The 27,018-nt window shown below is 42.6% G+C and overlaps 3 protein-coding genes across 3 annotated transcripts in view; 2 read left to right on the top strand and 1 right to left on the bottom strand.

Moving 5' to 3' along the window:
* iglon5 (IgLON family member 5) overlaps positions 1-10,295 on the top strand; it is a 107,081-nt gene extending 96,786 nt beyond the window's left edge. Inside the window, exons 6-8 of the mRNA XM_030103196.1 lie at positions 238-358; positions 3,346-3,497; positions 7,462-10,295. Coding sequence (XP_029959056.1) covers positions 238-358; positions 3,346-3,497; positions 7,462-7,565 — 377 coding nt within the window. The 3' untranslated portion in view covers positions 7,566-10,295. The remainder of the gene's footprint in view (positions 1-237; positions 359-3,345; positions 3,498-7,461) is intronic.
* A 7,333-nt stretch (positions 10,296-17,628) lies between these two features.
* LOC115396463 (tyrosine-protein phosphatase non-receptor type substrate 1-like) lies at positions 17,629-20,655 on the top strand. Its single transcript, XM_030102342.1, has 3 exons — positions 17,629-17,698; positions 18,636-18,950; positions 20,231-20,655. The coding sequence occupies exons 1-3, from the start codon at positions 17,644-17,646 to the stop codon at positions 20,653-20,655; spliced, it is 795 nt and encodes a 264-aa protein (XP_029958202.1). The 5' UTR covers positions 17,629-17,643.
* Positions 20,656-24,273: 3,618 nt separating this feature from the next.
* LOC115396783 (free fatty acid receptor 2-like) lies at positions 24,274-26,658 on the bottom strand. The gene is made up of 2 exons (XM_030102804.1): positions 26,638-26,658; positions 24,274-26,014 (listed from the first exon to the last, which is right to left on the bottom strand). Exon 2 carries the CDS (start codon positions 25,768-25,770, stop codon positions 24,748-24,750), a length of 1,023 nt encoding a protein of 340 aa, XP_029958664.1. The 5' UTR covers positions 25,771-26,014; positions 26,638-26,658; the 3' UTR covers positions 24,274-24,747.
* Positions 26,659-27,018: the final 360 nt, after the last annotated feature.

The following is a 27,018-nucleotide window of genomic DNA, read 5'->3' as shown; positions in this document are numbered from 1 at the left end:
GCCCGGAGGTGATAATTCAGCTGAAATCCCTTGTGCACAATGATGTATTAATAATGTATGTAAGTGGCGCAGATGCATTATTATGTGTACATTTTAATTGTGTTCTCTGCGGGTGTTTTTCAACCTTGTGGAGAGACCTGACTCGACTTTTCCGAACAGGTGGCAGCATGCTGATATTTTTCGGTCTGAGCTTTCTGTTTATGTGTCCTTTCCTCCCTCGTGTTTCCTTTCCGCCAGACCCGCCAATGATCACAGACATGAAGAACATGCCAGCGCATTTGGGGAAGACGGCCATCTTGCGTTGTGAAGCCATGGCGGTCCCGCCAGCCTCCTTTGAGTGGTACAGAGACGACCACAGGTGAGGAAACAGACATGTTCACAGCTAATTATGTCTAATTCTGTTTGCTCAAAGCAAAATTGCCAGGTTGTCCAACTTTGCGGTCCCAGTATAGTTTATTTCAATATTTTTCTTTTCTCATATCAAAGACTTTGTCAATGTTCTACATAACTAAAGTCAACTAAATCAAATGCATTAAAAATCTGCCCTAAAATTTAAGACAATCTATGATTTTTCTTATCTTCCACTAATCCTGTGTCATTGCAAACTTAATTCCAAAAAGGTCGGGGCAATTTTAAAATATAAATGAAGCAGGTTGCCATTTTTATGAATCCATATTTTATTCACAGTGAAGGATGGTTATTTTACTGCTTCATTAAAAACATTGGCTTATTTTGAATTTAATGACAGGATCGTAAAGTTGGCAGAGGGCTGTCTCTCTGTCGTCGGTCAAGGACAACACTTAGTGGAATATTTGGGGGATAAATCTTATCCCATTATTGAGACAATGTCCCATTATGAAAAACGTACTTTGATGAGAAATGCAAGTCGTTGCATACTGATTTTAAATATACATCATTGCGTGCTGAATAGCTGTGTTGAGGTTGTTACAATTATGGCAGTTCAGGATTTCATATAAACCATAAATATTTAATGACTTTTTTTAATGTATATGCAATGCAGTATAAATACTTCAGAGATTATGAATGCAATGAAAAAAAAACACATTGCATATATTTTGTGCAGTAATCACAAGTGACCTGAAACACTCAAACTTTCACCCTTAGATTGACGATATTTATTTGGATTATATGCCTGCAGAACGATTAAAGGGAAAAAAAATCAGTAAATAGTGTTTCTTGTCCCAAGATAACGTCACCTTTCAGTACCAGCCAGGGTCTTTGATTTACCCGCCGTGCTCCTGATGGGCCGGCCAGTCAGGCGGAGCTCTGGGATCAGCACACAGCTGATCGCAATCTGGCTTCCAGTGGAGCTCAGAAAGATACGACAAAGACCCATCATCCAAATCAAAACCCTGCAGCAACGTTCAACAACACCTTCTCTTTTTCACTGAGAATGAACTACCTGGGTTGCACTTTATTTAAATGGAATATATAACTAACTCATTGACTAATTGCTAATATTGGCTAAAACTATTAGAAAAGCCAAAAAACAAAATAACCCAGTCAGCCAAAATGGCAAGAAACAGCTGATACGGGAAAAAGAGATGAATTGTTAAAAAATCAAAAAGTCTAAACTGTGAGAGCAGATAAAATGACTAAAACAACTGAATTTATTACAAAAGGTTAAAATTGTTAAAACAGTAAAAACAACCAAAGTTGTTAGAACTGCTGAAACAGCTACACTTGCTTTAAAAAAAGATTTATATACATATGTAAAACAGCTTAAATCATTAATAAGAAAAATGCCATAAGGTTCAGCCATTCTTTTGAAACATACCAACGTAAGATACTTTTCTAGTTAAAACTACACAACTTGTCAGACTGTGTTATCCTCATTGTGAAGGTTAAATATGTTTTGCAGCGCCATGCAAATTTCATTTGGTGAAAAGTAGCAAAAACAGCTCAGTTCAGGTATCAATATTGCAGACTCCGAATCTTGTAGTCATGGTTATAAGAAGGATGTCTTCTCTAAATGATGGTTAAAGTATATCTGTGTCTATAAATGTTTCACTTCATCATCATCAAATCACATTAAGTCAGAGTACAGCTACTATTGAGGATCAAGGTCGACGTGATCCCAGATGAAGCCAGAGTCACTTATTTCCGTGGCGTTTTTGTTTTAGTTTTAATCACTATTTATATTATTTTCAATCAGACTGAAAGCAGCGTACTCGCTGCTGTGACGCCTGCCTGCAGCCTTTGAATCAGGACTGAAATCTGAACTGTTGAATCAACATGCATGATGGGAAAAAAATGCAGTAATGAATTCAAAGGACCAGATTTCCCTGTACAGCTCCCCATGATCGCTCATTTTAAAAGTCCACGCATCCGATCGCACAGCGCAGGCCGTTAATCTGTGTTTTTGTTTTTGTGGCTTTCACATTGATTAATCAATGTCTGAGCGCAGGAGAGCGGGCACAACTGTTCGCCTTGTTAACACAGAGCTTTTATGAGCTCCAATCAAAACACTGCTTTTAACACATTAGTTGTCTGTTGCCAAAAAACCAGGAAAAATATATCAATGCGAATAAATAAATTATGTTTTTGAGTAATTCTAAAACAAAGTGGACAGCAGGTGATCACAAAGATTAAAAAAAGTAAAACATGCAGTTAATTCTCAGAAAAATAGCCTTTTCCTTTCTCTCCTTTTTAATTCCTAATCAAACAGCTAGAAATGTACCTTTGGAATATTCATGTGGACCGAGATCAATAATACTTGCAAGAAGAAGATGAAAAGCACATATTTCCAGGCATAAATGTAACGTTTAGACGTCTCTTGTTCACTGTGAACGTGGTCTTGGCTGCCATCAGTGCACCCAGCCGCCGACATCAGATAATATCTGAGCTAATCAGGTGTGTTTTTGCCCTCTTTGGAGAATTATTAGCTTGTTGGCAACGTATTGCCTCTATATTACCTGCACATAAAGTGGCCCCCTCCAGTTTGTAAAAGGTCCCAGAGAGCACAGAAGAGTTAGGTGATTTGGCATCAGGAAATGCAGGACACCGAAGTGCTTAGACAAAGCCTCCCTGACCAGAGAGAGCTGTTAATAGAGTATAACAGGCCCCCAATACGAGGTCTCTGTTATTTATAGACTGCGAGGTTTTCCTATTAGTCCAAGGTGAAGCCGAGCTCATGTGTGGAAGGGGATTATGTTGCATGGTTGTCTCCAGAGATAAGAGAGACAAGAGAGAAAAAAAAAAGTTTGTCATGAAGGCTGAGTCACTAGGTGCGATGTTGTTATCTCTCTCTTCTTGTCACACACATTTTCTCTTTTTCCTTCTTTTGTTTTTTGTTTTTTTTGCACTCCCACCACTACCACCCAGGCCGGTAGAGAGTGACAACACCCTAAGGATCAAAAACGAGAAGACGCGCTCGCTGCTGCTGTTCACCAATATTACAGAGAAACATTTTGGGAACTACACCTGCTTCGCCTCCAATCGCCTGGGGGCTTCCAACGCCAGCATGCTGCTGTTTCGTAAGTTATCACACTCAGCTAAACGCGCGCAGGTGCATTGACGGAGGGGGGAGGTATCGGCAAGAAGCTCACTTTCATCCGGCGTAGCTATCCGTCAGTGTGCGGGAGTCACACTCAAGAAATGACCCGCAACTGCAGCGGGAAATGGAGTGGCCCTCGCCCTCCTCTCCACCTGGTCTGTTGTGGCGCAGCGTTTTCTCAGCCTTCTACCTCCCCGCCGTTCTTCCCATTTTTCGTCATTCTCCGCCCCATTAAAGCTTCGCCTGCCTGTATTGCCGTCTCCGCTTCTCTCCGGCGCTCTCTGCTCCGTTCATCCACACTCTCACCCTTCATCTCTCGTCCGTGCACACGAGTCGGGGACCGTCTCCCCGCCCCGTCCCGCTTCCCAAGAAGTTGTCATTTCTCCCGGAGCGCCGTTCGCATTAACCGTCCCCAATGAGCGATTTCCTACCCTTCCATTTCCCGTCACACCCCTCCCTCCCCCTCTTTAGTGCATTCAGCATTACCATCTTAAGTGAGTCCTTCATCTATCCCCTTTCTTCTTTCATTCCTTTGCCCATTATCTCGGCCAGTCTCCCTTCAATGACTCACTCCTCCGCCAGACCCATACGTCTTCCTGCTCTCTTCCTCCACCGCCGCTGCCACTTCTGTCAGCCTATCTCTCCATCATCTGTCCTTATGCTTCCTCTTTCCCTCCTAATCTCCCGCTGCCATCGTTAGAACACAACAAACCCCTTTCTGCTGGGGACCGGGCACAGAAAATCGGACCATAATCGGATACTTTTGTGGCATTTCTATTCATGCGCTGTCCCTCACTGTCACTGCCTCCGATGACTCTGTTTCCTCGCTTTTGTACCTCTTTGTTCGCCATTTTAAAGGTGCCACAGGCAACATTTTATCATCAACAACCCACTATTACATCAAAATTGGCACATTATTGTAATTAGCCTTTGCTAGTGAGTCCATTACTCCTACCGCTGGCACTCTGCACCAGCTTTCACTTTCTACAGTTAAAAGCCACCGGGTTAATCTATTAGACCACCGAGCACACAATGTGCAGGTGATTCTTCCAGAGATTCTCAGCGCCTTGGTCTGAGTACAATATTTTTATTCACATTCTGCACACTACTCGTGCCCTTGCACACACACCAGGTGAACTTTTGACTTTGAAGCCCAGATGTCACGAGAGACGCAACTTGTGTTAAAACGAGCCACGTCTCGACAAAGATCTGGTTATGACGGATACAGGGGGCTGTGCCGCTGTTACCACCCAAGTGTGAGGAATCAGAAAATAGAAACAATTTCTCAACAGCAACTTGTTAATTTTGTGTTTTATTATAAGTTCATGAATTGTGCAATTAGTGCAGATTAATTATGCTCAGAGTTGCAAGTAATTCATGAAAATATTTTGAACTGATTCCCTTACGTTTTTCATGTTTGCAGCATTTTTATTGAAACTTGTGGGGGCGTATTTCTTTTTTCTTGTATTATTTTTTTCTCTGAATGCAGCCCGTATTGGTGGAAGTGTCTTCATGGGTGGATTTGCTGTTTGTCTTCTTGTTTTCATGCTGCAGTGGGTTCTGTTCGCTCTCAGAGCAGCCTTCACTCACACACATAAATCATACATCCAGCGCTGCGCAGACAGAAGCAAAGCATGAATAGTTAAAACCGAACTGTAAGTTATCTTGTCGGCATTTAATTGCTTTGAAACTTTAAATGAGCAACCTCGATGTAATGAAAAACATTAAAGTCGATCTTACAGTTTTCCTAGGTTGCGTGCCATGTGGGCGTCCGGTGCCAAAGTGGCCGTATTACCCATGCTGCCTCGCTGGCTTGACATCCTGGCACACTCCCACGTCCCTTTATGCCATTAGTCTTTGACATGATCAGAGTTTATTGTATTCGACAGGTCGAAGTATAAACTCTGAACAGGGAACGTCTCTCAGTGGAAAGGTTGCAGGTTTGAGTCCACATGCCGAAGTGTCCTTGAGCAGTACACTGAACCCCGTACTGCTCTCAGTGGATGGGCTGAGCGATATGCATGGCAGCCGCCTCCACTGGAGTGTGAATGGGTGAATGTGATTAACATTCTAAAGCGCTTTGGGAACATAGTGGTGGAAGAGCGCTAAATAAATGAAATCCATTTACCATAACATGATAACAGGCACCTCTGTTGTTGAGATTAAGCACATTTCTGTTACTAAATTAAGAGATTTAGTACAGATTTGTTTGTGATTTGTCAAAAGTAGATGCAACAAGTCATTCAAGGACAATTTCAACACTTCATTCACAAGTCAGACTGTCCATCTATTCCTTCACCTTTCATTCCCACTTAATCAATTTAGAGATTTCACACAGATAAAACTAATATTGACTATAACATTGGTCCATGTGTGACTTTGACAGACTGATTTTTTCAAGATGCCATGTTTCATTTTCTGTCACAGTCGAACTCGAGGCGGCACCAACTGAGCCGAGTCCGACTCAAGTCATAATTCTCGGTCGACTGCTGGACTTCCAGATGTGTTGCACATCATAAGCTGCTATTGTTGATGACTATTAGCTTCGGAGGCAATCAAAACTTTTTATTTGCAAGCTGGCAGGTTTATACACAGTCTGCACCTGCCGTTTCACTTATTTTATCATTTTGATTCAGCTCCATTGTACTCAACAAATTCTGTAATTAAAACATTGTTCATACATTTGACAAGTTTTACATCATCGTTGCATTTTTTGTTTTTAGATCAGTTAAAAAAAACTGAATAATGTCAGAAAAGAAAACGTTTTTCTTTGAAACCACATTAATATTTGTACTGGAGGTTCCTGATTTAGGAGCCTGTCCTATTTAACATGCACGTTCCTGCACGTAACACACAACCTGTCTCATCCAAGCACCTGACATTTCGGCTCTGTTGTTCTCTTTTCTGTTGATGTGCACGATGGCGTCATGCCGAGATCTAAACAGCTCTTGTAGGCCATCAGAAGAAAGGTTGTAAATGCCTGCGAGCGTGGAACGGGATTCAGTAACATATTGAAATTTTTCGATGTAAATTATTTAACTGTGAGGAAAATTGCTGGAGTGGTGGAGATATGAGACGGCTGGGATTGAGCGATACAGAAAATCCAGCCAAAAACCAGACAGTTTTATGCAAATGTCTGGAAGAAAGCTTAAATGTTATTGAATTATCTGTTGCGACATCGGATAATTGAGGGTGTTAGTGTGCATTTATCTACAATCTTCAACGTGTGTCACAAGAAGACGTGTGTGCATGCACGAGTGTGTGTGTTTGTGTGTGTCTACTTATTCTAATGTTTTCTGTTGACCCTTGTTTAGAGTTTTTGTTCAGCTTGTAGATTTTTTTCTGTGGCACTCATCCCTGCAGCACATCCCTCAAATACACGTTTATTAAAAAATGTGGCAATATTCAAACATGATGCTTTCCAACATGATGAAACTCATTGCAAAGAAGCATTGTTACAGCAAAACACCGAGCACAAAACAACTATATTTAAATACAAAGTGTTTTGAGTGTCATTTTTCTTCAACCATATAATCAACAGAAGCCACAGTTATCGAGGGGTTTGTAGTTTCACATCCAAATAGATCAAACACAATATTCTAGGAGTGTTTTTTGTTGTGTAAACTGTGCAATGTATTGTAAATGGCATCTACACTATAATCTAAATGTGATTAAGAGTCTCCGTCATTTCTGTCAAGTAGGTAAATATTAGATCTTGGTAACAGTGGTGCAAAATTAAAAACATTAAAAAGAAAAAACTGATTAAAAGCAGAATGGTACCAGGGTTTGGGAATTAATTTGTGCAATTTATAATAAAAAAAAAAACAAAAAACAAAACAGCACAAACAAAGGCCCTTCAGTCATACTGAATTAGTATTGTAGCTTTGTGTGTGTCGTTAATATTGCTTTTGATTTCTTTTTCTCTGCTTCCCTCCTCTGTGCAGGACCAGGCTCTCTACAGGGACGAGGAGCCGGTCTACATGCGGGGATGAGTGTCAGCTTGGCCGTGTGGGTTTCAGTGTCTGCGGTTCTTCTGCTGAAGCTGTAACGGTCAAACTCCGCCTGGAATTGTCCTTAAACGTCCCTGAAAGCGCCCCCCCCCCCCAACCCACTACCACCGCCACCCCCCACCCCCCCACCCCCCCACCCTCCCTATCTCCCCTACTACGGAAGGAAAACGGAAATGAAATTCTTTAATTACGAACCCATCACTGTGAACAAAAAGAATATGCATTATTCCAGGAGCCATTGAATCATTGCATCAAACACACAACTACCCCCCCGCCATCCCAAAACCCCGGCACCCTCAATTAAATTTTGAGGTCAACTCATCGTCATTATCTTTTTCCTCTCTTCCTCTCTCGCTCTCGCGCACACAGTCTGTCTCTTTTGTCTCCCAGAATGCCTTGCAGATCTGTCTGACTTGGTACTTCCCCTCCTCACCTTGTTTTCCCCATTATTACCACCAGGCTGGTGTTTATAGAGCGTGTATATTCACGAGGATTGTGTTGGTGATCAATGACAAAAAAAAAATAGATACTTTAAGGGGATGATCATTTATGTAATATAGACTATTGACTGACCTACAATGTTTGCCTTATGGAAATTATACATAATACCACAGTACTATGGTGGATATCTATGGAAATGATACAGTGATAATGATGACTTACAATGTAATACCGGAGGTCTTGTGACCTGTTAAATTGTAGAATTGGTGCCCATGTCACCCGTTGATCTCTCACACACACACACATGCACACACACGCACACACACACCTCTATGGCTTTTTAGTTTTAACTGTGTAGCAGTGAAGCTGCTATGAATGATGTCAAAAATGTATTAAAAAAAAAAAAAGGCTGGGTGGTGACGGCGCCGGTCCTGAATACCCCTTTATGTAAGTCGTGGGGCGGGGGGGGGGGGGTTTGTACTGAGGTTTCGCATGTGGACTCCCTCACTACCCAGACCTTTTTACCCCCCCTCTGCCCCCTCTGTTGAAAGTGCTTTGTCTAGTCGCCCTTTTGCATCGCTATAGTGTTCTCTGCTCTGTGTCGCCCTACTTCCTCCTCGTCCTCCTCCCTCATCGTCCCATCCTCCTCCAGTGTAAATATATGCAGCACAGAGGCCAGATCGGTGACTTTCAGTCACATTGCACTCTGAACAGCATCTCCCATAAGCCTCAACACGGCTCCAGTCCTCTGAAGCAGCAAGAGACTGTCCTCAGACAACAATGTCTTCTGTTTCAAGGCTGCTCCTTCATCCTCTTTGTCGCTTGTTGATAGCATGTACTGGTTAGAGATGTTCCTGTTGTGAGTCCATCCTCCTCCCGTCACCTCCTCCCTCTCCGTCCCTTCCTCCCCGCACTGTGTCTGTTTTACTCTGCAAGGTTACCTGCTTTTACTTTTTTGGTGTTAATAATACTACCGATGATGATGAAGATGATGATGATGTTAATAAGTATTTGAATAACTATGAATAGTAATTCCATGTGAGAAAAAAAAAAAAGAACAAAATCTGATGGTAATGAGCTGTGCGTGGGGGAAAAAAAAGAGTTTTTGTACTTTACTCTCACACACGCGCGCACACACACACATTCAACAACTACAATGGAAAAAAAAACGAAAAACAAAAAAAAAAGATGTAAAGTTTTTGAAGTGATGTGCTCTATTTTGCCATGACAAGCTTTTTAAAAACGCATTAGAAACTGTGTGAGGGATCATTTCATCTGAGTCCAGAAGCAGTGAATGATGGTGTAATTTATAATTTGTAACAGTTTATGTATTTGACCCTCTGTCACATCGCATCTCTCACACGCACACACGCACTCACACACACACACACACACACACACACATTTACTGCACATTTGTCCACTTATCATAGTGTGTCTTTCTCCAACCAGCTAGATAAATGATTTGGATCCGTGTCTGTCTCTGGTCGTGGCTGTAAGTCAGTTCTTGTTCCACCAGACTGCAGGGAGATAAAGATGTAATTAGCCATTACCTGTGGCTGGCTGAGCGAAGGCGCCCGAGCTCCACCTGTCCCTCCTGCCACCCAGTTATGGCCCCCCCATAAATCAAACTCAATCCTGCCCACTGACAGGAATCCTCTTCAAGGACGACCTCGCCTTGGCGCACCGGTTCTCCCCCCTCTCCCCGTGTACCTGTGACATGCAGACACGGGCGCGACAAAGCCCCTCATGGCACAATTATCCCGCCACTTCTACCCCCACAGCACAAACAGTGGAAGGAATCCCTGTATTTCAACACGGTGGCACTCGCGTCTCCTCTGCAACACCTGTTTCACTCTCATGCAGCGACTATATGCAAATTTTGCCATAACGAGCCTGCATGGAGAGTTTGACCCCGGCCGAACCCTGAGTACTGCAACCTGAAAGTGGGATTCTTCTATATCGAATCAAATGTCTGAATGTGTTTTTTTTTTTTTTAATTGTTTTTATTTTTCAAACCAGCAATAACCCCTAATTCTACTGTGCAAGAGATATCAGTCATGGTTAAAGCTGTGGTGTAATATCTGGGAATCTACCATTAACAAGGTATATCGAATAAGTCTGTTGTTGTACTTTTATTGTGTACAGTACTCTGAAATGATTGTGAAGCTCTCTTTAAATGGCCCTTAACCGAAAAACACTACATGTTGTGCTCAAGAGTCTTGCCCTCCGCGATGTATTTGGGTTGTCTGTGTGACAGAACACGCATTGTGCATGCATCTTGTGGCTCCAAAAAAAAAAAAAAAAAAAAGAAAGAAAACAACGAACGGATCCCATTTCAAGCACAAGAGCAGGTCGTTTGGTATTCTCCAGCGTCACAACCAAGTTTTTTTTTTCTTCTTCTCGCTCTCTCTGTCTCTCATGCCGTGTTCTGTTTCAGTCTGTCACTCACCTCCTGTCCCATGTCAGTGTCCCACTGGGTTTTTCAGTGGCTTATAACATCTGTATGTACATAATCTGTCCTTGATGAAGAAAAAAAAATTCTGAAGATAAAGATATGGACAAAAAAAAAAAATAACATACTGTCATATGTGTGGGTTTGAAAAAAAAAGCACGTTGATATTTGTGTCTGGGTGGATTTTGAAAAAAAAAAAAGAAAAAAATCATATTGTATGTTGTGTTTTTGGGGAAATGGTACAAATGAAGAAGGAATCAGACAGTGTGGTTTGAAATGGTGCTGTGCTTGTAAATTGAATGTGAGCATTTGTACAAATACGCAGCGAAATCACGTTTTTTTTATGGGTCAGATTGAATTTTACAGTGCTGTGCAAAAGTTTAAGGCACTATAAGTAAAAATGCTTTCAAAAATGATTGCATGAATAGTTTTTATTCATCATACAAAGAGTAGTAAATTGGAAACGCGTGAGCTCCAATTGCTTTTAAATTGCACCACTTCTTCCTGGTGCACGAGGCATGTGTTTTTTCAGGTTATTCAGAACATATTCAGAATGTTTTCTATGTCCTCTGTGTTTTACCAGCTTGATGATGAATCAGTTCTCAGTGGAAATCACTATATTTAATGCAAAGCATTTCTTCTTTCTCTGAAGCTGCACTGTAAAAGCTGGTTCAACCCAATTTGTAACTCGGCTGTATTAAATTTTCGAGTTAGGTGAGCTAAGAAGGATTCAAACAGGCTGTGCATACATTTGCATAATTTCATAAGGGTACCGAATAAGTGTGATGAAATTTATAATTGCAGTTAAACTGAGTATGTGTTTTTCAGTAATGCAAAAATTACAAAAAGTTTCTTAATCTTAATCTATGCATATTTTTTAATCAGACTTTTTAGTGATAGTTTGTGTTATGCGCTGGGTACAGTCAGGCTTGATATTTTATAAAACAATAAAAGGTATAGTTTACAATAGAGGGGGCATGTTGGAGATTTGATTGACCGTATCCAATTGCACTGAATGTGTGAAACACCCTGCACCGCTGCAGATGCATCAACCAAACACGACTACTGGCTGCAGAGTCAGAAATTACCCTTGAGTGCTTGATGAATCATCAAAGGGAGAGAAAAGGAGGGAATCTAATGTCGACATAATTAACAGTGATTTTTTTTTTTTTTTTTTTTTAGGTAAACAGACCATTAACAAGAGCTGTGGAAAGTAGAACCAGAAATCCATTTTTCTCATCTGGAGCTTCAGAAGTCAGACTGTATGTTCTCTACGTATTTATTGGCAGGTCGTTAATCTAATTTTGGAATAATCCGGGGCCGAGCCGATCATATTATATGACGGGAACACATCCCAGGCTCCAAATCATGAACCTTTTGCACAGTACTGTAAATGAGTCACTCTGGTGGTGTGACAGGAGCTCTGGTGGGAGTTGTGGGCTCGACTGCGGCATCAGATCCCGCCGGGCGGATGAGGACGCTGAAACAGCACCCCGGTCTGACGGTGCCCGTGGGAGGACGTCTCGATTGTGCAAATCCAAAAATCTCGGAGCCAGGGGAGGATGGGATGACGCTAACCGGACGGGCAGGCGTCCGTGTTGCACTCCCAAACTTTGAGCGGCGTGGTCTCTCCCTGGGGGAGGTGCACCACACACACTATTTACAGTTGGACGATGTAATATGAACAGCATTAACATAGCCCTTGATCACAAACACAGTCTGGCCTACTTCAAGTGTATAAATAACAGCCCAACTGGAGTTCAATGAGTTTACAGTGGTATAAACAAGACGTTTCCTCAGCCTCTAATTGCATTCGGTGCACCCTGATGAGAAAGTGTTGATTGGCTCCTGTAGCTGAAGGTTATGATGATCTGTTTACAGAATCTTTGTTAATAAGACAGTGAAACTGTTGCTCAGAGCTCACAAAAAAAGTCATTCTATGTTACCAAGCATTTCATTGTTTTGCACAAAATCTGTACTTCTGTAACTGCTTTGTTTATTCTTAGGTTCAGCTGATTTTTTATTTTTTATTTTTTGTTTTTCAGATGATAGTTTTGTTTGTTTTGTAGAAATGGGGGGAAATTACTTACCTGATGTTCATCTGAGAGCATTGAGCCTACTCAGAATAGTCAGATAATTTAGAAAAAAATATGTGTGAGAGGAAAACATTGCACAATACAGCTGCAGAGAAATGTTATGATTAATATAATAATGTAAAGATTGATGAAAAGCCAAAAAAAGAAATGCGTAATTCTCCTCCAGAAATGTGAATGGAACCGTTTCTTGTATACGTGGCAGCTGCTGAGCCTGTCCTACAGCACCTTTGCTACAGTAAAGCAGATCCTGGACAGACTTTCAATTTGGGACTCAATGGTTAATCAATACGTTCGACTGAATGGCTTTGGAATAGAGCAATTTCTCCTCCGCCGGCCTCACCAGGTCCCCAGAAGCTGAATTGATCAAGTGTCTATAGGCCAGCCTTAGAACAGAGAGCATAATTCATCATGCCTGATACAAGACACCCCTAATTGTACATTGATTTTCAGCCCCTCCATGAAACTATTTGGGCAAGCTGTAACGTCAGAGAGCACGGTTCACATCCAACCAGTGAAGAATTAATCACTTATTTTTCTTCTCATGTCAACGTAGGCTGGGATTTGTCATTTATTTGCTAAATAATTATACCCTGAACCGAGCATTGCTCTTTTTTTTTTACGTTGTTTGTGCGGCTTGGTGGGCGTAGCACGGTAACTGTATATCTTATCAGCAATAACAGAGATGCAACCTGGAGCCTTTGCATCGGCCGTCGTCAGCAGCTATTGGCACTTTGTGCCTGGAGGCTTTTATCTGATTAGTATATCTACACAAGCATTAGGTGAGCGTGTGCAATGCAATAATAAGGAATTATGCACGGCGGAATCTAATTTGATCGCGTGAGCAATTGAAAAGGCATTGCAGCACCGGAGTCAGTCTACCAAACGGATATGTTATGCGGGCCGACAATTATATATGAATGATTCTCATTCTTCTAAATCCCCCGCTAATGTCCTTTACTGCAAAGCACGCCTAATTCCCATACATTATCCTAATTATCCATTGTTTACCAACATATACAGGCTCATTCGGTCCTCATGGGCAAAGCCAGTGTTGAAAGTCTATCGAGGGCCGATACTTTACAGTTAATGACTGCAGCTGGATACAGTGTGTGCTCGACAGGCTTATGAATAGATAGATAGATAGATAGATAGATAGATAGATAGATAGATAGATAGAGCATATCATCGAGCTCTGTATAAATTTAAAGCCTCAGCACGCCGTAAAAGATGTTGGGCCACAAAGCCACCAGTCTCGCCCTCTTCCTCGCTGTGACCACAGATGGTGTCTTGTCAATCACTCACCTCTCCACGAACAGCAACGTCTGGCTAATTAAAGGCACGCCGCACTCCGCCAGCTGAGCTGCAGCGATCTTCACACGGCGCGCGCGGCACAATGGAGGCATGGCGCCCACCGCGTCTCCACTAGTCATTAAGTCGCCCACCTCACATCTCCAACATAGAAAGCGTCCCATTACTTGGCCTTTCAGAATTACCCTCCCACGCCTGGCATTTTCCCTGTCAATCAACCGAGGGGTAAATATTGGTTGTGGTGCCGCAAGCTGACAGGGGAAAGTTGGATTTCTTTCACAAGTGACAGCACCAACTGGTGTTTTTGTGTTGATTTATGTTGCCGTTACGAGACGGACGGGATGCCAGGTTGCGGCGGAGTCGCCGCGGCACCCACTGTGCTCGGTGCGATTCGTGACAGGACATATGACAGGGGGGCCGGTCAGGTACCGCGTGCTTCAAGAGGGAAATAACAAGTCTGAGACTCAAGGAGTCATTACCGGAAAATGTCTCATTGCTAAAGCGATACATTTCACCAGAAGAGCCCCTCTGTGTATAATTGATGGAATGAGTTGTCTTAGGTTACTGTAAGTGGAACCTATCATTCTCTTTCTATCTTCTCTTTCTTCTTCTTGTGTCCTTTGGTCTTGTCCTCATGTGATATTTGTGCAAGAATGGCCTCAAAGCCTCCAATAGTGCCCTCTCTGCTGGTTAATGATGCGTGCGTCTTTATAAATCTCAGTGGGGAAAGAAAACAGGATTCTCACTTCTACTGGAAGCGCTCGACACTACTGGAGCCCGATCTGTAGTGTGAGGTCGCAAATGAATTTACACGTTTCAAGTTTGAGAGGAGATTTTTATCTCTGCAGATTAAGTAGTGTCAGGATTAGGGTTTCGTGCTTGAAGGTTTAGGTTTAAAAAAAACGGGGTGTCAAATCCAGTTTAATCTCAGTGTGGCCAGAGCAGCAAAATCTTATAAATTCATACCCTGGAAATTGAGCACAAAGAAGCGCAATCCTCATAGACGTCCTGACATTTCTTGAGAGAGAGAGAGAGAGAGAGAGAGAAAAAAAATACATATATATGCCTTTTCACCAAGAATAATGTTAGCACGAGCCTGAGCATGCCTCCATGAAACTGCTACCCGCTCACAGTGAAGTAGTTAGCCTCCACTGATGCATTGCAACGGCTGCTGCAAACATCCACGCTTCAGTTGAGGGCCTCAGCGCGGAGTTTCATCACCCTAAAGTGAACAAATCAGACAAAACAGCCACTTTGGTTGAAACACTTGATTTTACATCATCTTTGAGCCACGCAGGACTGTGATGTGCATGTTTTTCCTGTGGGCCTTATGCTTGACACCCCTGTGTTGATGTAAGGCTCAAGGAAATGCATTGGGTCAACAGGAAGGCAGTGCGTGTGTGTGTGTGTGTGTGTGCTTGCTCCACAGCGCATGTTGTTTGGTCTGCTCACTACACACACCAGGATTACAAGCATTTGTGACATTTCTCCTGATCGTATCAATATAAACACACCAGGCGGAATGAAAGGACCCAGACATTTGTCTTCCACTCTGACAGATGTTCGGCGCTGTGAAGCGATGATTGTATTTCTTTCTGAGTTGTTTTAGTTGTTGAACTTGTCTTGGACTTTTATTTCATTATGTATTTCTTTCTTATTTTTTAAAGTTCCCTTTTTTTTTTTTCAAAATCCATGAAGTGGAGTTAAAAATGACAAGTGGAGGGAGACGACAAATAAAAATCAGTTTTGTTTTTAACGGCGCTTACGTGTGGTTTTGTTTCTCGGAGTGTGGTTAGAAAGGAGGCGAGGTCAGACAAGTTGCTTCAGTTTGCTTTTTGTGCAGTGCTGACTACATAGACTGTTCTTGTTGTGTTTGCAGGTTAGTCTTAAACCTCTGTTTTTTTTGGTATTATTATTTTCAATACGAAAATGTCTGAAAGTCTGGCTGGATGGGTTACTGTCATGAATAGTCCTTGTCAAATGGCTTTCCAACAGCTTGTATTAGAGAGCGATAACCGTGCGATCGCACTGATCTGCAGTCATCACCGCTGTTCGCTATGAAAACACTGGCAGGTATCATGTGGCTAGTGCGCATCTCTTGCTGACTTGTAGATCCAAATGAGAGCCTTTACAACCAGGAGGGAGCTCGTCTTGTCCTCCTCAAACATCTGTTTCTCCTCATCTTCAGCTTTAACACAGCTGCACGTGTTCAGTCATGAATTATCAGGCAAATTGGTATCGGCTTTCGGGAGCTAATCAGTTGTAATTAATTGTTTTAACACGATTTAGGCCATATTGTCTTTGTTTAGGTCTGCCCAGAGAGGGAAGCCATCAGGTTGTATTCATCAGTCAAGATCGGCCTCTCTGATATGTGAGCATTAATATAGAAATATCAGAAGTAAGTGTCTATTCAGCTCTTCCCTCTTCGGTGGAATCATAACAGCTCGTTGGCTACTTTATAAGCTTGATCCTCTTCTGCTGCTGCCAGGATTTGAACCCAGCTGCCACAAGCTGAATGTCAAGAATTAACCCCCATTCCATGCCAGGGGACTCCATCCGTCAGCGCTCCACCACTTTATTCAGTTCAGGGTCAGTGGATGGGTCACCGGTCCATCACAAGGAAATCACACACGCACAAACACACACATACACACACACACACACACACACACACACACACACACACACACAAACAGAACCTCCAACAACCACATAGAAATTCTTCCGAAGAGGACCCGGGATCGCTCACTGGGAGGCAGTAGTTCCAACCATGACAGCACCATGTGCTCCCAGGTAGATTTCAGTCATCTGTAATTTACAATCATCTCTAAATAATAACTAATTATTCAACAGAAATTAGTAAGCAAATGTAAATTGCAGCCAAAGAAGGCAAACTATCGCCTAAATGCTCAATATCATGACTTATAGTGGACAGATAAAAATGTAGCGGACTGTTTAACAGACCATGCAGTTGATTTTTTTTTTTTTTTTTTTTTTTTTTTTTTTTTGCACCATGTGATCCAACCTGTTTATTTCATCAAATTGGGTCACAGTATAATATTTTTAGAGTTACTCGTCTTTCATGCCGTTTGGGTAACTTGAGACCACTTTTTTAAAAACTTCCCGTTTCCAGCTTTGATGGTGACTGTTTCACCTAGCATCACATGCTTCCTTTCCTCAGAGGACACAGATCTGAATTCATTATAAGGCAGCTCATTAGGACCACTCTGGAAATGTACCAGGAAAAAAAAAAAAAAGAAGAAGTAGAAAAGTTTTTGGAATAAATCAACACATTCAGGAATTTACAATGGATTTTTTTCAATAAGGATAAGCATGTGCCTCTCTCTAATGTTTTTTTTTTTTTTTTTTTTTGTCAAAAAATTAATTTAGTTGATTTTACTGTTTACTCTTAAATGAACACACAGGCTAACAATCTAAATATTTGGACTGAATGGCCCTGGATGGACTGTAGAAGGAGGCAGGAAACCTGTTGAAACATGTGGTTCAATAATAAATTGCTTACAGTTGCACTGTGGTTCCTGTCAGCATGCAGACAAAGGGCCTATTTGTTTGACAGTAAGGCGTGTAGTTAGTTTTTAGGGGGGGGTTTCCACCTCGATTGTTACCCGACATCTGGGTTTGTGTTGAAATATGACCTATTAATGAACCGTCACCTCCAAAGTTAGAATTCAGAATGGAAAGAAAGAGAGAATAAAGCTGACACGGCCACTTTTTAATGCTCAGCGCACTTCGGAGGCTCTTGAGAAACGTTTTCACCCCTCAGGGCTCGAGTGGGCGACAGTCAGCAGCCGCAGCATGTCCGTCCGGCCTCTCCTCCGCTGGCTCCTTCTGTTGGCAGGTCAAGCTTCAGGTCAGTCTGAGCACACGCAGTGTGGCATCAACGCACACTTATTTAGAATTAAATTACTCACAGAAAATATCTAAACATGAATGGCTTGATGAGTAATCCTGATAAAACCAAAACGATTCAGTTCAATTTAATTCTAATATTTAAAACTTACCAATGAAATAGTTTTTGCCATATGAGAACAATAGATCAGTGATTTTTCAGATTGTTTTTACATTTTGCAAATATCTGATCAATTTTTATCAGTATTGAACCAAAATCATTTTTCACTAATTCAGAGGATGCGTGTTGGTTCAGCAGGAGTAAATAACATTTACTGATATTGCATATGATGTTTGATGAGAGTGTCTCACTTTGGATTTACAGAATGTCAGCTTGTGCCACAGACTATATGTTAAAAAATAATCAACAGTGCAAGGTGCACTGGTTACGGTTCAGCTAGACATCATAATATAGTGTAAAAAAAATGTCAAAGTGAAAGAAAGTAATCCTGTTTCTTTTTGTGTTCTGCGTTCCAGCTGTGAGCTCCCAGTTGTTTCACTGAACGTCTGATCGGCAGTGTTTCAGCATTATGATTTAAAATTCACTTAATCGCTCCGATCAAACCGATTTCAGAGCTGTCAAACTCTTTTGTGTCTGCATTCAAACTTGTTGGGTGGAAAACAGTATTTCCAGAACATCTTTTGTTTGGTGGAGTTTATCACAACTGAAATGAGTTTGAATTTGTTGAATTATGTAATTATCCCAACTCAAGGACCTATTTTATACTTGTGTTTTTCAGTTTTCTGTCTGATTGTCTCAATCTGGCAAACTTCACTTCCAGCTGTCACCCGTGAATATCAAACTTACCATTAAAGTATTTGTAGTTGACCCCACAGGTCTGATCGGTTATTTCAAGAGTTCCTGGAATGACACGCTGTTTTAATGACTTTGCCTTCAGCCTTGACGGCGACCCCGGAGGGACTGAGGGTGAGACAGTCTCCCCCGTCTCTCAGCGTGATGCGGGGTGAGACAGCAACCCTCTCCTGTCATTTCAAAGTCCAATCCCTCAAGTATGGAGTTCAGTGGTTCAGAATGAAGTCGGAAAAGCAGCTCATCCCCAAGTCATCCAGACACATCGTGGTGGAGAAGAATCAGATCTCCTCCCTGGTGATCCCTCGGGTCACGCTGGAGGATTCTGGGTGGTATTACTGCGAGGTGAACGTCCTGCAGAAGGACCCCGAGCTGGGAAACGGCACCGAGCTGGTCGTTTTAGGTGAGAAACAAAGACGCTGATACAGAAATGCACATGCCCGCTATTCATTACAGGCTGCTGTGCTTGAAATTAGGTCTCATTTGTATCATTTGTGTACCGGAGCAGCTCGATAGAAGGGCCGGCGAGGACCATGGATCACCGCAAAGCGAGCGGCCAGGCTCAATCTATATAAATTCAAGTCATGAGGAATTCCCTCAGAGTTCATCTTTTTGCCTGAGCAGTTTCATGACAGATCTAGAAATAATCACCCCAGCACTATGCGCAGTGCCTTGTATCGATCTTGCCCAGGGAATTGAAACCCACCAGAAAACAAGGCAGGGAGGGATTGCTAAATTATTATGTGGAAATCCTTCATGCGAAAAAGAAAAAGAAAAAAAAAACCTCCTCTATGATTTTCTTTGACTGCGTGACTTTCTTTGCCTCCAGAAATTCAAACATTGACATGTTTTAATATTTTAATCTTTTTTTTTTCTTTTTTAATTTTGACTATTTTCAGTGTCATATTCTAAGTGCTTATTACAAATCGTCTGGTCCCAGCCGCTCCTTGTAGTGACTTTACCAGAATACATGTGAATGTTTATTCCATTTCTAATTTTATCTTTCAACCCATGGCAAGCACAGGATTATTTCAGTATTTTATCAACTAAAAAATGTGTTACATTGTTCTATCTCCCACCTGATTTGGCAGTAATGCTTATTTTTCAGGTGATTGAATTGTAAAACAGTTTAAAAGCAAGGTTATTTTCATTTTTGAAGTGGAATGTATATGTTTTCACTCCAGACAGACCCGTTTTTAGTGACCGGTCAATTAAGACTCCTCTGGTTATAAAAGTTGCAGACCTCTGGTTTATTTTGATACACAGCAGAAACACTGGGTGCAGTGTGAGTCAGGCCAGTACATCTGTGATGGATATTTCACATCTGCAGTGCTTTTCATTCGTTGTAAGTGCATGCTTGTTTTGTTGCTGTTTTTTTCCTCTCTGTCCCAGAAAACGTTGAAGGTCTAAATTTTGGTCATAATGCACCAGCTCTCTACTCCCATTTGTACATTTTTACCCTTTAATCAGTCAGGTTTTTGTCCTTCCTTCTCCTTTGTACGGACGGCTGTATTATGACTAATACCTCCACATTTTCTCATTTCACATTTCTGCCCTATTTTTCATCCTCATAATAATATTATTCGCCCTGGCTCTGACCTAGTTTTGTCATCTGAATGAACGTATCTCACTTGTTTGCTTCTTTCTTTGTCCCCTTTTCTCCCCCCACCCGCCGCCACTCAGCTTCACCTTCTGCTCCCAGACTCTTCCTCCAGATTCCCTCAGACCCTCAGACCGGGCAGTGGGCTCTGCTCTGTGTCACCGGGGGATTTCACCCGAGCGTGCTGAGCCTCACCTGGACGTACCAAAGCACGGCAGCCGATGCCGAACAGCTGTCAGTCACCAACTGCACCCTCCCTGCCAACCGCGCCGCGTCCGGCGTGTCTGAACATCCGGCCGGCCGGTTGGTGAGTTCCGCCCCGTCAGACCTCCCGAGATGCTTCCAGATCGCCGACGGGAACCGACAAGAGACGTACCTGTTCAGTGGTTTTCTCCTCCCAAAGAAGGAATCCTTAAAAACAGGGATGATCTTCACATGTGGTGTGCAGGACCACCCGGCCATGACCGGCGCCCTGACCGCCTCCTTCACCTGGGGTAGGGAAATCTGATTCATATTCTGGAAATACACACACACACACACACACACACACACACACACACACACACACACACACACACACACACACACACACACACACACACGGCCTCACAGTTGTTCAAGAAGACATGTAAAACTTATTTATTGTGTCTCGCTTCAAAAGATTTTGAGAGAACATTTCTAAAATGAAGCAGCAGTATTGAACATTTCTGAGTACCACGCAGCCGAAATGCTTCTGGAAAGCCCTGCGGAGATAATGTCAGGTTTTGTTTTGATATTTTTATTAGCAGTTTTAAAAAAAAATCCTTGAGAAAGTTTGCTTTTATTCAGCGTTAACGTTCAGCAACATAACGAACAGAACGAGCGTGTTCTGCCCTCCAGTTTGGGTTATCTAACTTTGTTTTTGAACATTTTGGTTGGCAGATGGCTTCAAATATCAGGATGTGTTTGAGGTGAAGGAACGGCTTCGTGAATCACTGCTTCGGTGAATGTCGAGCACTGAATTAATCACACAGCGATCCACAGTCTGGACATGCAGTAATGTCTCACAGTGAAGTGATCAGGGCTTTAACCCATTCTTCAAAGAGGCTGCATGTTCTCCCTGGGCATGTAACACTTGTCTTAGCTTGTGTAAGCGTTATTGTAGATAGTAGCATATAGGTGTTAATTTTGCATATAAATTGAGTATTTATCGGTGGATATCTGTGTGCTTTTCAGCAAAAAAAAATATTTTTTAATAGATTTAGTTAAATAATGTAAGTGAAGTGCAGCTCACAAATAGGATAGTACAAATATAGACAAATACTACATGATAGTGGGTTTTTCTTTCTTTCGCTGAAAACACCTCTCCCTTGTGTCAAGAAAAGGGCAGTAAAAAAAAAATAAAAAGGAGAAGTGAAAAGATTTTTTTTTTCCCTTGAAAAGCTCCCCTGTCAAGGATCACGGCTGAACTCAAAGCAGACTCGCTCACAGGTTGGAAGTTCAAAAAGTTTTGTTATAAAGTTCAGGTCTTTTCACAAACCGGGCGAAGGTGATCAGACGGTTCTGAGGCGGTCGTCTAAAAACGGGAGCAGGGGTCCAAAAGCACAACGAGGAAACACAAGGAGAAATGAGTGATGGCGAGACGGTCTGGCAGCAACCCCAAACCCCGACGCACGAGGAGAGAGGGTTTAAATACACTGGAGAACACATTAAAAAGACTCACACACACACAGACACACACACACACACAGAGTCTAGACAGGGTGTGCAGCGATGAAAACAAGACAGGCGAATACCAAAATAAAAGAGGAAGAGACAAAAGTGGTCAGACACGCAGACCTGACGATGAAACCTTCCCAGAGCTGAAAGGAACTGAAAGCTCCCGCCTTACCTGTTTCGTTTGATCCAGTGTTTTCATGAAACTATTGATCCGGACTTTATATGCAAACGGGAGCTCAGAGTGTCTTTTTTCACACTCTTTTCAGAAAGACACAGTCTGACACGGAGCTGATGCGCAACACAACCTCGATATTACAAGTGTCCCGCTCAGTGTTTGCCCTACTTGACTGTCAATGTGGGTCAGACATCGATCATTCCAAGGCAACAGATTGCCTGCAATACTGCATACTTGAACAAATTAATGATTTCCGCAATCAATGTTTAAACACCTCTCCTCCCAGCGAGGAGGAGGAGAGTGTCCATCAGCGCAAGCCTGTTCAACCTCCCTTATTTCATCCTGTCATGCTCAATAACAAGATAAGTCAGTGCTAATCAGTGCTCGCTTTGTCTTTTTTCTTCTTTTTTTTTTTTTGTGCTACTTTCCAGATGCCCCCCCTAATGAGATGATTGCGTACTTGAATATTGTCAAGATGTGTTTCCTGTCTGCAGTGACCGTCACGTTTTTATTGGAAGGTGAGCAAGTCAAACTCTTTGGGCAAAAATTAGAGGAAGATGTTGGTGAAGGGGAAAAAAAATATGTTTAATTTATGCAATCTTGCTCCGACAGCAGTCAAACATTCCTGGGTGCAAGGGAAATGATGTCTGCCATGTGAGTACAATTTTTTTCTTCTGCCTTTGGCAAACACATCCTGTGCAGGCACTATCTCTCACACACATGCACGTATGCACGTGCACACACACACACGAGTAGACGAGATCACGCCGGGCGCGTTTTCTCTGCCTCTCTCGCTGGCTTATCCCCGTAACCTATCACACATTGTTTGGGAAAAGTCAACACTGACGCAATAACCAATTATTGTCTTCCAGGAAAATGAAATAGGAGGGAAAACAAAAAAGGACCGCCGGGTGTTCGCCGGCTCATCCCAGCAGACCAGCCTTTGACAAACATCATCATCCAAATTCATGTGGAGAATCCTCACTGAAGAATTACAATCAATTTCTGAGTTAGCGGTTAAATCTTCAGGATATTTGAATTCTTTCTCTCTCTCTCACTCTCTGTCTCCCCATGCTTGTTTTCACCTCAGAGACCTCGAACCACTCCACGTGTGCATATTTACCTTTCTCATACTGTATATCCCTCCAAACACTGACACATCAGAGACTGTCTTCTGCACATCAAAGCTGTTTATCTCTGTAATTTTTTTTTTTTTTTTTCCCGTGGCGGAGGCATGCTGACTAGTGCGTTTTTTTTTTTTTTTGGATTTTGCTTATTGTGCCTGGGGCCGGGAGCTTGCACATCTCGGTGATTCACTGGGGTTTGTGCGTCAAAATGAATGCTTCATGCATGATCCACCTGTCAAACAGATACAGCGATCAGCTCAACCTCCTCGCAGGCCTAATCCTCACAAAACGGGATTACAGCCGACGCCGGGGCTTGCCTGTGAGATAGCATTGTTTAGGTGCGCGGCGTGTGGGGTAGGATCTTGATTCACATGTTGGAGGAAGTTTGTTTTAAATTTAGGCCTGCCCACACCGCTCAGAGCGAAAAAAAAAAAAAAAAGGGGAAAAGAAATGCTGTCAGAAATAATGAACGTGACATTTAGAGCAAGCTGAAGTATCTACAGTATTAGAATAAACAAACAGATTATCAAGAAAGTTTTTCTCTGCTTTATACACTTTGTTTTCTTCTCCCTCTTTTTTTTTTTTTTCATTTTGACTCATGTTAAATCACAATCCATCCATCCAAGTTAATAAACCCTGGATAGGACAAATCTGGAGGCTCACATTCAAAAACACGGGTTATTCACTGCATTATTAACATTATGTGCTGTTTAACCACAGTGTGCTTAATCTGCTGATCACGTTTGAATTCATGTGATGCGTGGATATTTACAGTCATGTTTATCAGTCCGTCTCTCAAACAAACACGAGTCCTTATCTCTCCTCCTTCATGTACACAAACCGGCATGCAAACACAATCATCCCTGACTGGCTCATATCACCATCGGTATTAATGTAAATGTATTATCAGGTGATTCATTTATGAAAAGAGGATCTGTGTGGGTTGATTTTTTTTTTTTGCCTATGCATGTGTGCACCGGCATAAAAGGATCTCACTGAACTGACACCTTCGCAAAACGGTACATTAGAATGATGCAGAAATTAAAAGGGAAAAAATGTTGATTAAAAACTCATTTTATTCACAGTGTATTATTACAAGGCAACGCAAGGCAATGCTCATTTATTCATGTAGTGCCATTTAGACACAAGGCAAGGAAAAAATGTTGATATAAAAAAATGAGTTCACATTTCTAATGATTTATTACTTGAATACATTCTTTATCATGAGAGCTTAACAAATAAAAAAACATGTTGCTGAAAACAGAGAGCGAGCCCTCTTCCTGATGGAAGCTGCAGCTCGTATTGCACAGAGAGGCGGCTGCTTCGTCATGTTGTTGCTGTTACCACAGCAATACTTCACAACACCTGACTGCATTTCATGGAGTTCTGAAGACAGTTCACAGAACCCATCCTCACTGAGATTCATGTATCGCACAGAGTTCACAGGAATCTCACTCGCAACCTGAGAGTTCATCACTGTCCGAAAGTTATATTCTCATACTCGTATGTAAAAACATTAGAGTTGCACATACTTTCCTCTTTCTGGGGATGAAAAAATAAATCGGCAAAGGCAGCTGCTCGCCGCTCCTCTTCAGTCTGTTCAGATAGAATTGATCTCCTCTTGTGTCTCTTCTTTATCTTTTGCAGTCTTGTTATTTCTGGCCCTGAAGCCCTGGAACATGTGGCAGGACATGCACCTTTGCAGGCGACTTTTGAACTGTTCCATCACGTTGCCCACGGTACCTCTCACCGCAGAGGAGGAGAAATAGAAAATAAGAGGGTCCAGGCAGGCGTTAAAAGTGCTGCAGAGCAGGGCCTTGTCCCTCCAGTGAGGGCTCTTCCACTGAATGATGCCCACGATGTGCGAGATGTTATAGGGGCCGAAGCAAACGGCGAAGACGACCAGAGTCCCCAGGGCCATGCCGATGGCCCTGAGACGCCGGCGCCGGTCGATGTGCTGCAGCCTGGACAGAACCCTGATGAAGTTGATGTAGCAGTAACTGCAGATCAGGAAGGGGATGAAGAAAAGCACCACACAGAGCTCCAGGCGCACCGGCAGGAGGATATCCAGCTGAGCCTGTGTGAAGTTCTCATAACAAACCTCACGCCTGTTGCCGGCCTTCATAAAGTTTGTTGAGTTGTTGTAGCCGGAGGTGGAACTCTGCGACTCCTCCATGCCGATGAAGGGAATGATAAACACGATGCTGAGGTGGATGAAGCAGAAAAACCAGGAGAAGACGCTGGCGGCGACGGCGTACACGGGCCGCCGCTTCAGGGTGTGCTGGATGGGGAACGCCACTCCCAGGTAGCGCTCGACGCTGACGGCGGTGAGGAAGAAGGTGCTGTTGTAAATGGTCATGTAGAAGACGAAGCCCGACAGCGGGCAGAGCACGTAGGGCATGTTCCAGCGCATGTTGTTGGACACCTCCTGCATCTTGAAGGGCAGGAAGAGGAGGAAGAGCAGGTCGGAGATGGTCAGGTTGAGGAGCAGGATGTCGATGGGGGTGGGCTTGTGCCTCACTTTCTTGCAGAAGGTGTAGAAGGCGAGGACGTTGGCCGGGAAGCCCAGCACGAAGGTGATGATGTAGACGGACAGACACAGCCAAGTGTGGCACTGCTGCATGGTGGCCTCGGTGTGAGTCAGTCGAGTCGCTCAGAGAATCGAGACGTGTCACATTATGTTCTGCACTCCGGGGGGGACGGACGGACCGCGGCGCGGGGAGGTTTGATCTGTCAGGCGGTCCGAACCACGGGAGACGGAGGCGTCTTATTGGGTCAGTGGCCTGGAACAAACCCGACAAGACAGCGTAGTTTTCCTGTCCTCGCCAATAAACCAGCGCTCATCGTTTCCTCGAGGGCTTTGAGCTCTGCCGATAAGAGGGAATTGAAAGAGATTACCACACCGCACTGGAAAGTATTTCAAACTATTGTCCTTTTGACACTTGGTTTAAGAACACACAGCTGAACATTTTTTAAACATTAAATTTCGGCTTACAAGCTGCAACACTGAACAAACCACCCAGAGATAAATAATAGCTTCTGTCTTTCCAATATTCCTTCTTAATTTCTTTCCTTTTCCTTATTTTGGAGTGTATTATCGCGCTGTATTGCCTCCTAATGAGGAGACACTGTGACAGTCTGGCACATGGGTTTGTACTCAAACAGTGTGTGATCCTGTGTTATTGGTCGCTTCTTGCTGTAAATACAGTGCAATGAGGCATCGATCATTAACTCCCAGGCCTTGTTCACAGTGTATGCACAAATACCGGACATGCTGTGAAAATGATGACCCTCATAAACTTTATGAGTTAACTACACAGTGGAAATTAGCATCTGAAAGCAGCCACAGTTTTCACACTACAGCACTGTCACTGGCATAATGTCTATATCTGTGTGAAGAGAAAATAAAGAATAATGAATACTGAGACAAATAGGTTTGAAAGTTAAAGTTGAAACTCTTTAAAGGTTTAGAAAAGGCTGGTCTCCTTACCATCCTCTGTTTTGAGCTGCTGCAAATGAAATGACACGTGTGATACAAACGCAGCTCTTATACTTGAGTGACTCGACAAGAGGAAGTCTTTTCTTACTGCGTTCCTGGAAAGGGTGACGAAACCAAAGAACCACCGGTTTGAGCAACCTGAGGACTTTGCTCATGTCTGACATGTAGGTTTGTTTATGTTTTTTTAGATCGAACTACTCCATTTATTATCAATCAATTAATTTAATCATACAAGAAGTAAGATCAATCACATTAAAACATCTTGTCAGAGAAACGGCAGAATCAATACGGCAAACATACAGTTTGGCATTCAACAGAGTTCTTAAATAAATCAAAAATGGAAATGCAGATATTTGCACAGCAAAGTCCTCG

This window comes from Salarias fasciatus, chromosome 11 (genome assembly GCF_902148845.1).
Source record: "Salarias fasciatus chromosome 11, fSalaFa1.1, whole genome shotgun sequence".
In the NCBI taxonomy this organism is placed as follows: domain Eukaryota; kingdom Metazoa; phylum Chordata; class Actinopteri; order Blenniiformes; family Blenniidae; genus Salarias; species Salarias fasciatus.
The sequence above is the reverse complement of the archived record's forward strand: the minus strand, read 5'-3'. Positions and strand labels throughout refer to the sequence as shown.

Bases quoted from the DNA above. Each gene is read 5' to 3' on its own strand.
- LOC115396783 (XM_030102804.1), bottom strand. From the start codon at position 25,770: ATGCAGCAGTGCCACACTTGGCTGTGTCTGTCCGTCTACATCATCACC.
- LOC115396463 (XM_030102342.1), top strand. From the start codon at position 17,644: ATGTCCGTCCGGCCTCTCCTCCGCTGGCTCCTTCTGTTGGCAGGTCAA. The intron at 17,699-18,635 runs GTCAGTCTGAGC...CTTTGCCTTCAG, and splicing joins GTTGGCAGGTCAAGCTTCAG to CCTTGACGGCGACCCCGGAG. The intron at 18,951-20,230 runs GTGAGAAACAAA...GCCGCCACTCAG, and splicing joins CACCGAGCTGGTCGTTTTAG to CTTCACCTTCTGCTCCCAGA.